Consider the following 15610-nt stretch of genomic DNA (forward strand, 5'->3'; position numbering starts at 1 on the left):
ATATGTCTCAGGGTGGTTGTTACATGGTGTTACTGCATTCTTTTTCTTGGGAGCTTGATGTCCAGGTAGATTGTAATGTGGAAAAACTGAGCAAACAGTGAGTCACTTGAGAATACAATTGTCAAACTTCTTGATGCCTTTGAAAGTTACCATCCAGTTAACTTGTAAATGCTGAAGTTGTTTCTTATCTTTATTAATTTTTATTGAATTTTATTAATTTTTAATGAAGCTGTTGCTAATACCATGTTATTGGGATTATTACTGTAAGAGAATTGAACCTCTCTTTAAAGTCAGTCATTTCTCTTTTGTGGTCCTGGAGGAGAAAAAAAGTAGTTGTTAAACTGGGATTTTTTGCCTTGTGTTTTCTTGGTGGCAATACTGAAAGATTGTAACTTCACTAATATACTCTATTACTCTCTTCCCAAGGGTGATGGGGAGCAGGGGACCTCACAAGGTGCTTTGGTACCCGGCCTTTCTAGAAAATCCATAGCCCTATGTTTATAACATAGAAACCACTGGCGGCTGTTCTGGCAGTATGGCTGGCACTACAGTAAATATTTGAATTTGCCTCATTCACGTGTGATTGCATCTTCTTCTGCTTATGGTAGACAAGGCAGTTAGCATCCTCCTTAACCACTGTTGGTTAGCTCACGTTTCTAAGGAGCAACTTTCTAGATGTTTTCAGAATTAATTTGCCAAAACCTATAGTTTGAAATTAACGGGTGGGTTGACTGTTTTGGGAGGCACTTGGATGAAAGAAGAGTTCTGTCAGTGGGTAGTTAACTCCTTGTATTTCTTCGGCTCACATTGCTTGTCCAGTTTGAGGATGCCATGTGCAAGTATTTTGACGGCCATTGTGGATGGATTCTAAAACAATTTTTAAAAAATTCTTTGTCTTAGATTGCTGGGATAGGGTAGTTAGTGTCTATAATTGATTCAAGCAACAGATCATGCATGTTTTGATGGGGAGCAAGGAGCCTCACAAGATGCTCGGGCACCTGGCCTTTCTTGCAAATGTACAGCACTAAGCTAGGTGCCTGCACTTCTTAGGAAATGAACTGGGAAAAGTAAGTGGAGGTTTCATGTTTTTTTGAAGTCAACCTATGCTGCCAAATGAGTTGTTCCACTGTGTGCGGTCCTGAAGTTTCTTTCTGTCTGCGCTAGAATTTGTTCAGTCAAAGAACTGCCCTGGCTGAAAACTAGCTCAATAAGAAATATTTCTTTCCAGCGTGGTCAGTTCATGGTTCTGGCTCGTTATATGGCTGTGTGACTTTTAGTGTTGGCACAAGATGGGGATAAGAAACTTGAGTCTGGGGTTTAGTTGTGATCCCTCTGGTTATATCTGCTTGATTTTTACACACAGTTCACTCCAAATGCTCTGAACTAAGAAACACCTCTAGAAGTAAATTCATTACCATAAAAATGGCATTGTTTTAGGAGGTATAAGACTACAGCAGAGGTTTTATTTAGACTCTTGGTATCTCAGCTGGTAAATAAAAGAGATTAACAAGGCTAGTGTTGTGCCTAATTGTGTGTTGTCCCATGGCATCTGGAGAAAAATGGTTATGCTGTGGATACATGGCTTTTCAAGTGCACCTTATTTTTACTGTGAATGTTCACATGCATCTTTTAGAATAAATAGTACATATGTGGAATTCATCCTAGCATAGTGACTGTTCACATGCATGACCTTGTATGTTAATTAACAGCTGTAATGAGCTGTAATGATTAATTGTAATCAGCACATTTAATGTCTCCTTTCTTCTGACAGTTTTTCTGCAGCAGTACTTTTTTATATTTAATAGAACAAAACAGTATTTATGTAGTATTAGCAGTTATTCAATGAAATCCCTTATGTAATTTTTAAGGGTAAGCTAGGTAACAAAGACCAGACTACCTCTGAACAAAAACTATGCTCCTGGTGGTTCCCACCATGTGGTAGAGTCTGTAGGTTGAATTGATACTGTGTTTTAGCAAGATTTGAAACTAATAAGCAGCACAAAGGAAAGCATAGAATGGCAGGGTTCTATTGACAAGCTCTACTTCTCTGTTGATAAACAGACCTTTGTTTGCCTGCAACAGTTCTGTCTCCAGAGATGGGGATCAGTCTGTAGACAGCCTATAACTGGCTGAATATGGATTTGTGTAAGAAAAAGTTGTGTCAAACCCATTTGATCTTCCCTCAAGTCTAGTAAGAGCGGTTAGTGGTGGAAGTGAAAAAATAGATGCCTTCTGTCTTGTCTTTATTAAGGCTTTTGATGTTGTTTTATGATGCTTGTAGGCAAGCCAGAGAAACAGAGTAAGGGAGAGAGTTTGGTCTGGGGTTTTTTCCAAGCTGTACTTAGAGATCATTAGATAGCAATAGTTAGTTTACAAATAAAAGACTGTATCAAATTGAAATCGGAAGGATGGCCTGGGCCAGATCATTACTATTAAGGATTAATGATCAGGATGACATGATAATGAGTAAGCTTTCTTAAGTTTGAGATGGTACCAAGCTAAGGAAGATTGGAGACCTGCTGGGGGTTAAGATTGAAGTAAAAATTGGTGTTGACAAATTGAAGATACGGCTAGGAAAAAATCAAGTTAGAGAAAGTAGGGATAAGTACGCAATAGCACAGTTGGTGGTAAAAATACAGGATGTGTGATTGAAGAAAATCCTCTGAGATTTATAGTAGGTCTCAAGTTAAACTTGAACTAACAGTATCTTGCTATTTTAAGACAGGACTTCTGCTTTCAACTTTTCTACTCTTTTCAGTGTATGCTTTAAGCTGGTGTCTAGTTTTGCATGCCGTCATCCATCAAGTTGGTGGATCAGTTGGAGAGAGACAGGAGCAGCTCACTGAAGATGATCAGAGATACAGAAATTGGAGTTCTTTACTCAAAAGAAGGTGGGATATCTGATGATGGGTTTTAATTATGTAATGACTATTTTTCTCATCCACTGTGATTGCAGAAAACAGACTGTTAACTTCCTTTCTGACGTAATGTTCTGAATTGCAGCTGGGAAGTTTTAAATTAGGAAACTTGCAGGAGAGAACAGTGAAGCACGAGGACAGATCACCAACGGAGGTAGTGGCAGCCTTAAAAACAGCTTAGACACCCATCTATCAGTGATGATACGGGTATATTTTTTCCTGTCGTTGGGTACAGTGTTGGATAATTTTCCTTTGCAGTCCTTTCAAGTCTCGTTATGTGCTGTATTTCTGTGGGGTGACGTTTTAATAATGTAAGGCTCAGTCAGTTGACCTATACAATTCTGAGAATGGAGTTCTGCACTACTCCTCTTTATATTTAAAACACAACTAAAATCTCCTTGCTTTTCCTTCACCTTTTCATTCAGTTTCCTAGAACAGACTCCTACCAGCTTGCCTCCGTCCAAGCTATTATGTCTCCTTTTTCTTCTCCTGAAGCTTCTCTGACACTTATTTTCCCTTGATCCCACAACAGCAGCTGTGTACCCTGGTTCTTTTCACTATCCCATGCTGGGAGAATAGACCACGTTTGAGAATGTAGCAGTAGTTTTTCTTTAGGATGGTTTGAAGCAATATTGTGCTCCTAGTACAGAGGTTAATAATTTCTGTGCTTTAAAAATGCTAGCACAACATGGTCAGAGCTACGGTCCCCTCTCCTTCCTTATACAGGCTAATTTCTCCCAGCGAACATGGCCACCTTGTTTACTTCTGCAGCATTTTTCTTGTCTTGTTTTTTTGAGTCAGATGTGTTTTCTCCACTATTAGAACGTCATTGCCTGAGGTTATTTGTTGAGTTTTGCAATTTGTCTCTTGTGCTTGTAGGATAATCAAGCAAATGTGCAAGACCCCGTACAGACTCCAAATATGCAGAACCCAGTGGCTGTGGAATAAATACCTCCTTGTGGGACTGTGGTCTGTTTTAGTGACCTTTTTCTTTTTTTTTTTCCCCCATTTGCTTTCAACTTTGTGTTTACATTTTACTTTCATTCCTTCATATTTGGGGGAAAAAATAGAAAAAAAATCCTGTAACTAGCAAATGTCAACCAAATGGAGCTATGTCTTCCCAAGTTTTCACGTAGCATGAAAAAACATCTGCGTGAATTCCCTTCCTGATCGCAACGAGATGTTAAAGCTGTGAGTTTTCAAATCCCAATATCAACAGTATTGCTGCTCAGCATTTTAACAAGTGTGTCCAGCTAATGTGCCTACTCTGCATCCCATCCTGCCTCACATTATTCATGACTTGCCAAAAACATCAGCTTAGTTGCAAGTGTCTCCTTTACAACTTTTGCCTTGTGCTGACAATATATTTGATACACAGAAAAGAAAGAGTATTGGGACAGTAAAAAGGAAATGGAACTTTACACCAAAAATGAACAATATGGGTGTTACTGTAATTCTTTTACATTCATTTAAAAAGTGATTTGTAAGTGTAGATGAATACTACTAGGTACTATAGTACTAGGGAGTAAAAACAAAAAGAATACTTTTGAAACAAAATTCATTTTGTTAAACAGTGTGTATACATGTAAGAAATTAATTGTTTACACATCAATTTATCAGTCTTTCTATGTATGAGTAGTAGTGATGAGAATTAATGTACTTTATTAAACTGAGATTAGAACTGAGGGCCTTCTTCCCTAACAGCAGCTGCCGGGCAGATGTATTGTTGCAGTACGTTCGTAGTTCTTCATTCTTTGCCCTTTTTTCGGGGCATCCAGGTAGTAGTAGGTGGAAAATTCCAGGAGTTCTGAAGTTGTCCTGATTATTACTTCAGAAGCTGTAACTGCAGTCTTGCTTTACCTCTTCCTTTAAAAGATAACAGGGAAATGCTGAATGAGTCTATCAGGATGATCTGCACCTGAGGTCTATCAGGATGATCTGCACCTGAGATACTAATAGCTTCTGTGTTGTTAAACCATCAAAATCAGTAATAATTGAGGGAAGTGGAGAATCAAAAAATACCTATTAAACTATTTGTATGTGAAACAGGCTGTGGAAACTGGTAACTGTTGAGATTGTGATAAAGGTAGTGAAATCTCATGTTTCTGAGTGTAAATTGATTAGAGGAACAGAAATTTCTTTCTTGTGGCCTTTGCTAGTTCTGGAAATTAGTTCTTCAGAAAAGCATGCTAAGTAAGAACTAACGTGGATGATTGTCTCCTTTCCTAGACTACCAGACTGTTATATCTGCTAGCGAACTTTCCTGAATTGTTTTTCTGTTTTGTAAAGTTAAAACTCTATCAGGCCTTAGGTGGAATGCAAAACTACATGAATTCTCCCTCCAGCACCACATGTAGGTGAGGACATTGTTTTAATCGTGTTTTACAGACGGAGCGGTGGACATAGTCGTCTAGTCTGGTAACCTTGAAAAGTGATCTCTATATTTGGGTGCTTACCTCGAGATACTTTATTTGCCAAAGATCATAGTGTAATACAGAGGGCTTCTGTAATACACATTCTCTGTTGCTTATGCGTTCTGGGTATATCAGATGGCTTTGGAACTGTAGTGAGTTACTCCTGTTGGTACAGATTGAGAAATAAGCATTTTGTACAACCTGCTTCATGTGATGCTCAGGGCGTTTCTTTCCCCATCTAAAATTCTGATAGAGGTTATCTTCTACTCTGAGCAAAAAGGTGTCACTCTGTGACCCTTCTGGAAGTTCTGGCTGAAGGCTGAGCTCAGTGGAAACCTGCCTGTACTCTGTTCTGCAGTTGTTGCTGGCTGTTTTCTCAACTTTCGTCCCCAAACTTCATATGAAGTATCGGTCCATGTAGTCTTTGTGTGACGTTAGAGTTTATCAGCTGTACATTTGTACTTACTTCAAGTTGTGAGAATGACATGATGAGCTTTTATCTGAAGGTTTTTTCATTGATGGACAATAAAACAAGTGAGCTGGAGGGCAGCTTTTTGTATAATGTTTGTTGGTGGATGAATTCATGTGAACTTTGAGTCTTGGTCAATGTGATGGAATTGCTCTGTCAGTTGAAGGTCTCCACAAGTAAGAGAGTTGCCATAGGTTCTGTGTCACAAAGGTGAAGATGTGATTGCCTGTCCTGGTAGGACAGTGAGTTGTGGAAAGTGAAGAAAATGAGCAGGCTATCTAATGATACAGGTAAACAGGAGGCTAATTTGCCTCTGGAGAGAATGGTGCTGTTACTGACCTAGTGCTGCCTTATCTTCCAGCAGTGAACTGGTGTGCGGAGCTAAGTAAACAAAACCTATTCCCTTATTATTATCAGTTTTGTGCTGATTTAACTGCCTGCTGAGACAGCCCCAGTGGAGGTGTTAGAGTGGGATCATCACTTTTGACAGCAGCAGTTGACCTATTTGTATCCCAGATTCCCAGAAGTAGAAAACAGAGCAAAGGAAGCTGGAGACAGACTGCTTTGGGAAGCCAGAATGATGTGCAGGAAAGAGATCTAGAAAGATGGAATTTCAGAGTAGAAAGCTACTCATCTGGAGGGAAGCTGATTGGCAGGGCAGAAGAGATTGGTGATTTGCAGGAAATCTTTGGTTGGCAGAAAGAAGTGAGGTACTTCTTGGAAGATTTTTTTTTACCTAGGTCTAAATCAAAGACTGGTGAACAAATGGAGGTAAAAAGTATGTTTTTGTTTTAGTTGCATCCTGCTTTTATGTGCTGTCTCAACTAAGAGCAGCTTTAGAATTCTGCATGCAGCACGTGTCTTATGAATTTAGGCTGTTGTTGCCTTTCCTACATCAAATCCCACATGGTGAGATTCCTGGGGGAGGGTGTGCTTAAGGTATGTGGAAGTCTTGGTCTTACTTGCTTGTCTTCAAGTTTCATGAAGGCAGTGACACCAGCTGAAACCTGCAGAGGCCACGTAGTTGAAGCCCAGACAAAGACTGGAGAATGCTCAGCTGGAGGCAAGGACTTCTGTTAGCGTTTTCTGTGACATGGCAGCCTTTGTTCAGACCAGATTTCTCTTTTTCTCTTTTGCAAGGGCCCATAGCTTCTTAACAAGAAAGCAAAATCAGGTATTTGAGGAAAGTACTCTTTTAGTATGAGTGGCAAAGGTGAGTTGTTTGAGAAAAAAACAATTCCGAGATCATTGCCACGATTGTTTGCCTGTGGTTGCTCATAGAAAAGTCAAAGCTAGGGAACCGGTGTATTCCATGATTTAAGCAGTCAGGGGCTCTGACTGCGTGAGGCCCAGAAACACAGCAGTCAGGTAAGTGTCCGGCAGCGGGTGCTCTGGAGATTGGTGGCTACACCAGGGAACTAAATAATCACCTTCCTACCAAGGATAGAAGTGATCAAACTCCAGTGATTCCGGTATATATTTTATATCGGCATTTCTTATTGCTTCATTTCCTGGGGATGCTACGGGGTGCTCCATTAGACAGGCATTTCCAGGTGAGCCCTTTTTAAATTAATGTTTCAAATAGATCAGTTTATCTACAATATTGGTCTAGAAGAGACTCACCACACAACTGCGTGGAACAGGTTTTCCTACATTGTTTGTTTATTTACTATACTTGCCTCTAGGGAACTTGGGTGCACCTTTAATTTTGACTTTTCTTCTTCAAAGGTATTTGTGCACTTAGACTGCAAGTTGCATAAGCAAATATTAAATGTTTCCTGGCAAAATGACCATACCTTTTTAGTAGCTGAAAATTTAAATAGCTTTAATTAAATATAGAGTTGCTCTTGGTGTTATATCGTGGCTGTAGAACCATCCTTACGAGACTTTCTTTATAAATTTGGTAGAACGTAAGATGGGAAAAGAACAGGAAGATTACTCCACTCGTTCTGTTCAGTCTCAGAGCCAAGCCCTTGCAGGTACTGTGCAGCATGCATGTGTGCTTACCTAGGTAGTTCCTCATGCCGACCAAAGCGATAATCAGAACAAGGTGAAAGTGAGTGCAGCAGGGGGTATGCTGTTCTAGGAAAGAAGATGACTGTGTCGCTGATCCTGTTTCAGTGTCTAACAGAAGTTTCACTCATTTTACTTTTGATCTCCCATTTATAAACCAAACCAAACCAACCAACCAGCCAAAAAACCCAAATAAAAAAAACCCAACCCCCAAACACTTTGTGTTGTAATATTTAGAGTAGCACGTGTGTGCTTGATTTATATGTTTAACTGCCCGATATTATTATAACATGCAGTACGTATGACAGTATTTTTGTATTTAATTTCTCTTGGGGGACAAAATCTAAATGTTTCAAATTTATATCAAGTTATAAGTTAGGGTCATTTTTTAATTGTTAGAGAAATCCCATGTTTTTAAACTGTGTTAGTAGGCATTAAGAAGATGGAATGTGTAACAATTGTTGAAGGATTGGTGTGGTAGGTGGATGGCTAAATAATTAGAACAGATTGTGACAGAATAACCTGTTTTTTTCCTCTTAAAAGAACAGTTTCTTGTGATGGCAGGAGTTTAGCTTTACAGCTTCCTTAGCTTGCTTTCTGTTTGTTTTCAAAATTTAGGTATCATTGACCTGATAGCTAACATGTCCTTAAAACCTGTTACCTGGTACTTTTTTTTTTTTTTTGAGTATGTTTTTCCAATGAAAGTGAAATTAATTCAAGGTTAAATTAAAAGATTCTATTTGAGCAAATGATTTTTTTCTCCTAGTGTTGGGCTCCTTAATCTAAAAATATTTCAGATTATGTATTTTGGAGAAAGATTTTAATGTTATGTAGCAAGCTTGCTGAATCCAAAATATCTTTCTGATTTGTGGAATGAAAAATGGTTTAGGGCCTGTATTCTTGCACTGATGTCAGTTATATATGTATTTTTATGTGGAGTTTTTTACATGTTTGGGATATAGTCTATTGAGACAGTTAATAGAAAGAGATATGGAAAGTCCAGGTTGGTTTTTTTTTTAATGTGAACTATTACAGTTTCGATTTTTTTGTGGTTTATGTTTTGGTTTCTTTGTTGTTGGAAGAGCTAAACTTGAACCACAATTGAAGTAATAAAGCTGACTGTCTAGAATCTGATTTCCAATTATGTACCTTGGGCAAAACCCAGGAGAGTTACTGAAGAGAAAATGGGGCACAAAAACTGAAATTAAGCCTTACCAAGACTAAAAGCGTTCTAAATATTTTAAAATATTACAAATTACTGTATTTGTAAACCTAACTAGTCCTGTAACTCATACCTACTCTAATCCTATGTTTTTTTAAAACTGTCTATTCTGTGTCTTATAGATTTTTTTTTTTTTCCCAGTGCTCATCAGCTTAAGGTGTGCAAGACTGATTTGTCGTAAGACAGTGTTTAATAAAACAATTCTGTAACAGGGTGGCAGGTGTTCATAATGTTGCATGTTAGCTGGTACTTTCAGAGCGTCCGAGTAGCTTTAAATGCCCAACCCTTTGGACTCTGAAAAATTCCTACCTTTGAATAGAGGTGGGAATTCATGTGAAATATGTTTAGATGGGTTGAGTGGGTTCTCTAACATAGAGACTTCCTGTTCCCAACTGTCTCCTGTGTGCCTGTCACCATAAAAATGGATCCAAATTTTGTAATAGTTAGTAGAAAGATGTCGATTAGCTCCCACAGAGTAGAGAACATTTAGGTTTAAGAGCAGATGTACTGGAATTATGTACATCTCTCTGCCAAAGATAAGCTTTCATCTGTATTGAACTGGTGTCTTCGGGGAGACTTTTATAGTCGTCTTGAATTTAAAAGTTGAATCAAAATAGGTGGCTGGTTTATTTTATAAAGTTGTTTTCATTAAAAAAAGAGGCTTCTTTGGTTTTGTTATGAAGCAGTAGAGCCGTACCTGCTGTAGAACCCTCTGGTGTCATAATCATTGGTTGTGGAATTTTATGTTCCCAAGTATTTTATTTTTATTACATTTCAGAATGGTTTGAGACAATTTTCTTTTAAAGCAACTAGAAGTTCCAATTAGTTATGCATCTCAACATGTAGATATTTACATGGAGAAACTCCTGCAGATCTACGTGGGAATGTTTGTAGAATTTAAAACGGAAATGTTCTTCTTTACTTAAAAATTAAAATCCTTTTGATAGCTTTTGTAGATGGAGATTAGGAAAACTCTTGTCATTTCAGTGCATCTTGCATGATGCACTCCAAATAAATGAAATCTATTTTCAGTAGTGCTTGTAGTCCTCAGTTACTCGAGTGGTCTCAAACTTACTGTTTTTTGTAATTCATTACATCTTTTCTTGCGCTTCTGTAGGTTGCGTCAGGCAATGTCCTCAGGCTGTAGGTGCTACAAATGATACTCAGTGCGTATTTGCATAGCAGGAGAGAACGCTGAGCACGTTTTGGCTGTCGGGAACCAGATACCGACGTGGAGATGTCCTTTGTGGGCTGTGTGGAGATGTCCTTTGTGGGCTGTGTGGAGATGTCCTTTGTGGGCTGTGTGGAGATGGGGGCCCACAGCTGTCCCAGGCAGGGCTGGATCAGGGGTGCCGCCGGCGCGCGGCCTCCTCCTGCCCCGGCTCCTCTGAGGCTGGGGCAACAGACCTCTGTCCTGGGAGCCCCTGGCAGAATCTGCTTCTCATGATACTTATTTCAAAATTGGCGCTCCTCTGGGGAGTCCCTCAATCTCTGGTGCTGTATCTGATCTGCTGTAAGAGAACACACAGCGCTGAGTGCACAATAGTTCCTTTGTAAACAGCCGTTCATAGCTTTGTTGCGGTACTCGAAGGGATGCCTAAAGCAGCTGCTGTCAGTCTTATCACATCGTTGCTGCCATTAAAGTTAATTCAGATTTAGCTGTTGGCATCTGAATTTGGGCTAGCTCTGCTTTAAATTGTTAATGTGGACGTAGCTTAATTGTATCTGTCATTCCCCTTGCGAAAATTTGGATGCTTTGTCATCCTTATTTTATTTTGCAACACCCTTTTGAGATTGGTTTGTATTGTTATCCTAATTTATAAAAACGGGGAACGGAGCCGTGCTAAGATTATTTATTTATTTATTCATTGACCAGATTCACAGCTAAGAGCAAAACTTTGGCCAAAATTTTAACTGCAAGTATCGATCGCTTATATTTGGCCTATATAATGTAATTTAATTCTCTTGTAATGACGTTAATTTTTGTCATAAGTGGAGATTAATTTTTTTTTTTTTTTTGCTAAAGTACGTGGTCATAATGTAATTATTATTATTACACTCCAGTTTTACTGTAAACACCTCTGCCAGGAAGTCTGTTGGGGCAGCTCTGGAATTCCTGCGTGGAACAGACTTACAAAGCTCCACCCAATGTACAACTTTTTTCTGTAGAATAGATGGACCTTGACTGTGATACTAAATTACTTTAGCGAAACTGTTCATGCAAGAACTTCTGATATTTCACTGTATCATGTTTTCATAGAAATCTTCTGAATGATGTTCAGATGTTAGTAATGAAATAATAATACTACTAAATATGCTAATAATTCACATATTATTACACATTTCCTTTACCTTCCTCCTACAGAAAGGTTTTGTACAACATAAAAATAAGCAACACTTAAAAGAAGCCATGACATATTAATACTATTTGTGGTACGAATCAGTGTTGTAGTATTATGCAATCCAACTCAAAAAGTATTTAAGAAAAGGATGGCAGGAAATAAATAGTGAAATGTGAAAGTGCCGAAGTAGTGGTAATTTTTTTAGATTTTGAAATCAGAGGGAATGGAGCACCAAGAAGATTTTGGTAGAGTAGTGCAGCTGTTGCTTCAGACCTGACTGAATTGGGTTGCCCACATTTTATTTAGAATGTGATTAGTTGTCATTAGACGAATATGTATCTGCCTTCCATCAGTTGCTGGAGAAGTTGTTTCAAGATTTTGTTTCCTTCTCTCCCCCGCATGCCTCTTCCTTTCTAAGGTGAGATAGGGCTAGGTGGGAGAGGAACAGGAAGAAAAGAGGATGAAAGAGGGTCTTTTGGCTCTCCCTCTTTTTGGCGGCTGAGTCTCTCTGAGTAGCAGCAGAATGAGGCAGGCCTGAGTCTACCAACTTTGTATCCTGCTGTTTATGAAAGCTGTGAGCATCTGGAAAGGAGCAGAGGTGCTTTCTCTGGATGCTCAGGAAGATTATCTGGTCTGGGTTTACAGTTACAGAGTTCTGTTTGCCTAAGAACAGCAGTGGGTTTTTTAGTGGTTTACATTTTGAAAAAAGACAGTATGACAACATCTTCAAAAAACCCCTCCCTTTTCTGACGGGTTGATTTAGTCTCTGATGACTGAGGAGTTTCACTGAGCTGCACGTCCACCATTGTTGGAGAATATCAGGTGTTTGTCTAATAGGCCACTTACATTCATATCCAATTCATATCCAATACCTTCTTTCCGGTTCCCTGAATAGACTTGTATCCTGGTTTCGGCTGGGATACAGTTAAATTTCTTCCTAGTGCTGTGTTTTGGATTCAGTATGAGAAGAATGTTGGTAACACACTGATGTTTTCAGTTGTTGCTACCTAACTTGTCAAGGACAACTACCCTCTGCTACCAAGCTAGACTGGGAGGAGGGAACACAGCCAGGACTGCTAGCCCAGCTGGCCAACAGAGTATTCCATACCATGTGATGTCATGCTCAGTGTATGAACGGTAGGTGTGATCCAGGAAGTACCGATCGCTATTTGGTTATTGGTCAGCGTGGGTGGTGAGCAATTGCATTGTGCATCACTCATTTTGTATATTCTATCATTATTATTATTATTTTCCCTTTTCTGTTCTATTAAACTGTCTTTATTTCAACCCACGAGTTTTTCTCATTCTTACCCTTCCGATTCTCTCCCCGTCCCACTGGGAGGTGCGGGGGTGAGCGAGCGGCTGCGTGGTATTTGGCTGCCTGCCAGGTTAAACCACGACAACTTGTTAATGGTTATTCACCTTTCTTTACTTAGGTATCAACTTCTGATTCATGATTTTTTTTTACCAACTGCTAACTGTTGAGAATTCTTTCAAAATACTTAATCTTACCTCAGTTTCTAAAAGAAAAAAGAGTGGTGGGGAACAAACCCCTCAGAATATTTTCTCCTGAGACTAGTGTTATACCCCAAATTAAGCCTAAGCTATGTTCTTGAGGTTCTTCACACAGATTAGAAAATGGCTTTGGTCATAATGTTGCTGAATTTTTTTCCTGGATAGTATGTTTAGGATTATTTGCATGCATCTTTCCTAAGAGCACATTGTATAAGTTTGTAAATGCATCGTATGCTGTAAGTATCTTCTATGTTGACTTGGTTGCAGCTGTCTTTTGGCCACTCGCAGTCAGTGCCAGAGCATTTTTCATAGTACTGCCCTCCTCCTTTTGTGAGTTTCATTAAACAATTGGACCAAGCAAGCTTCTTAAGAGGGTTTTGTAGTCAGAATGTTTGGAGACAGGCTTGAAGCCAGTTAATGGAAATAATATTTCTCTTTTCTGCTGTTTTCTTTGTCCTTCATATGTTTTTCCTCTTTAGCTTACTGCTGTTCAGTGGCAAAAGAGATTTCCTAGGCCTGTCCTGAGTAAAATAGAAATTTAAATAGCCATTGATCTAGTCAGAAGATAATTATTTAAATTCTTATTATGTTACCTTTTCAGAACATACTGTGAAGGTCAACAGCAGGATTCAGCTCTCCCTTGTGTCCGTCTCTGCTAGTAGAAGTATTAATAATAGCATGAAAATAGAGGTTAACACTTAAAGAAAAATGTTCCCTTCTTTTCCGTAGTCTTTCTGTGTTGTAATTTCTTGCCAACCTCATAGTTCCTTTGTTGGATTGACAAAAACAATAGTTGGCTTATTGATTTTAAATGTCTATGCATTAATGCATTTCCAGATTAAAGTTAGTATTCCTTTTCTTCTAAACTAAACTGTTTTTTTTTTCTTCTCTGTTCCCACTTCTCCAATCTTTCTCCCACTTTCATCCCTCCCCTGCCCCCATTTTCCCTCTGAAAATACCCTTAGGAATGACTTGCTGATGGTGTGCCGCCAGCTGAATATGGAGGAGTCTGTCGCAGAGATCATGCACCAGCTGGGAGCAGATGAAAATGGAAAAATTTCCTTCCAGGATTTTAGTCAGTGCCGCATGGAACTGGTACGAGAAATCAGGAAGGAGGAAGTGGAGCTTTCTGTGATATCGGATGACTCTTGTAAAAAGAAAAAGTTAAGGGATAGGATAGCTTCCTGGCCAACTAGCAGCAATAACAGTTTAGGTAGGTATGACTTTTGAACGTCGTGTTGGTGTAATTTAACAAAAGATAAACTCTGGGGGTTTTGTTACCAATTTTACTGGCATCAGGATTTCTCCTAAAGGGCTCTGTGAATATGCTGTGGCATAATTTCATCATATATTAGAGTGCTGTTGTAACTGATGTAGTTTGGTCATCAGTATATAGACTAGAATGCGTGCAGAATATCCTCTTCTAAAAATCCTAGTTGCGCAAGACAACAGTCTTTCTTGAAAGGACAAGAGCTGGGGAGCTTAGCTGGTAATTGAAGATCCAGTGAGCTCTTCGTTGTCTGTAAAGTTCAGACAGGTAGGTAGGTAGAGATATTAAAAATGAGGAGAGAAATAATTTTAGTCTTTTGTCTTTCAGATGTAATACACTGTAGGAATGTGGATGTTTCTTGGATGCTTTGAAAATCATTCCACTTAGTTGGGGATCTGAGTGCCTTGTGATTTAGCGAATACAAAAATTCTCCTTTCCTTTTGCCCTCCCTCCACTCAGGACAAAAAAAAAACAAAACAAAACAAAACCAAAAAAAAAAAACCTTGCCATGCCATCTACAGGAACATGGGATGTAGAAGGGATTATCTGTGTCATTGAGTCCAGTCCTTGATAGCACTGTGATCAATCAGTGTTAGAGCAGAAATGTTAACACCTACAAAATGCTTCCTTTCACCCTGTAACAGATGCAAGAGACCAGAAGACACAGCTTCTGTGGTCAAAAATCCCAAAATGCAAGGTACTGTGGCAAAAGCTGGGGATGTTGTCAGTGCTCTAACCCTACAGCAGCTGCATGCTAGCTAAACATGACTGCTGGCCCATGATCTAAAACTGACCTACATCCATGCTTCAGAAGAAGGCCATCAACCTCTGATTGTATTTAGTTAGAGCTATGTCCCCTCAACCTTTTGCTTAGACTACATAAGCCCAGATGTTTTTTAAAATACTTTTTTAATGAGAGATCCTCCATTTGTCATCCCAATAGTCTTTGTTTCCATGTGTCCTACATTAAGTTAGGAATATTTTTTACGGTCAGGTATACGTCATACATCTTCCTGGAGAGTTTGCTTATCTGTGTTCTGGCTCCTCATGTAACTGACCTATTGTCAGAGCCCAGTTCTCCCTGACCAGGTTCTTTTAGATATGCCACACGTGGAGGGTGTCATGTTTAACATCAGATTTACTTATTTGAAGATAGTCGATGTTACGTGGGATTTCTGGTTTAGCAGATACAAAACATACTGAAAACACAATACAAATATAAGTTACACATAGCAGAATATAGCAATTGCAATACACAGTTCAATCACAATACCAACGTGATTCCTGTTGCCAGGCTTTTTAATATGCTCACCACCACGACACTGGGCATCCCCAGTCTCGCTGGGAAGACATATGTGGGTTAAAGCCAGCTCAAGCCATTGCTCTCTTTTAAATTCTTCTGTTAGTTGTTTACATTTTTATAGTCTTTAGGATGGGCTGAGCCATA

General features: G+C 39.1%; 1 protein-coding gene across 1 annotated transcript in view; it reads left to right on the forward strand.

The window, feature by feature from the left end:
• The window catches only part of MCC (MCC regulator of Wnt signaling pathway), a 225520-nt gene that overhangs the window by 8525 nt on the left and 201385 nt on the right, over nucleotides 1-15610 (forward strand). The window contains exon 2 of the mRNA XM_075136679.1: nucleotides 13859-14106. Coding sequence (XP_074992780.1) covers nucleotides 13859-14106 — 248 coding nt within the window. The remainder of the gene's footprint in view (nucleotides 1-13858; nucleotides 14107-15610) is intronic.

The sequence above is a fragment of the Calonectris borealis genome, chromosome Z, assembly GCF_964195595.1.
Source record: "Calonectris borealis chromosome Z, bCalBor7.hap1.2, whole genome shotgun sequence".
NCBI lineage: Eukaryota > Metazoa > Chordata > Aves > Procellariiformes > Procellariidae > Calonectris > Calonectris borealis.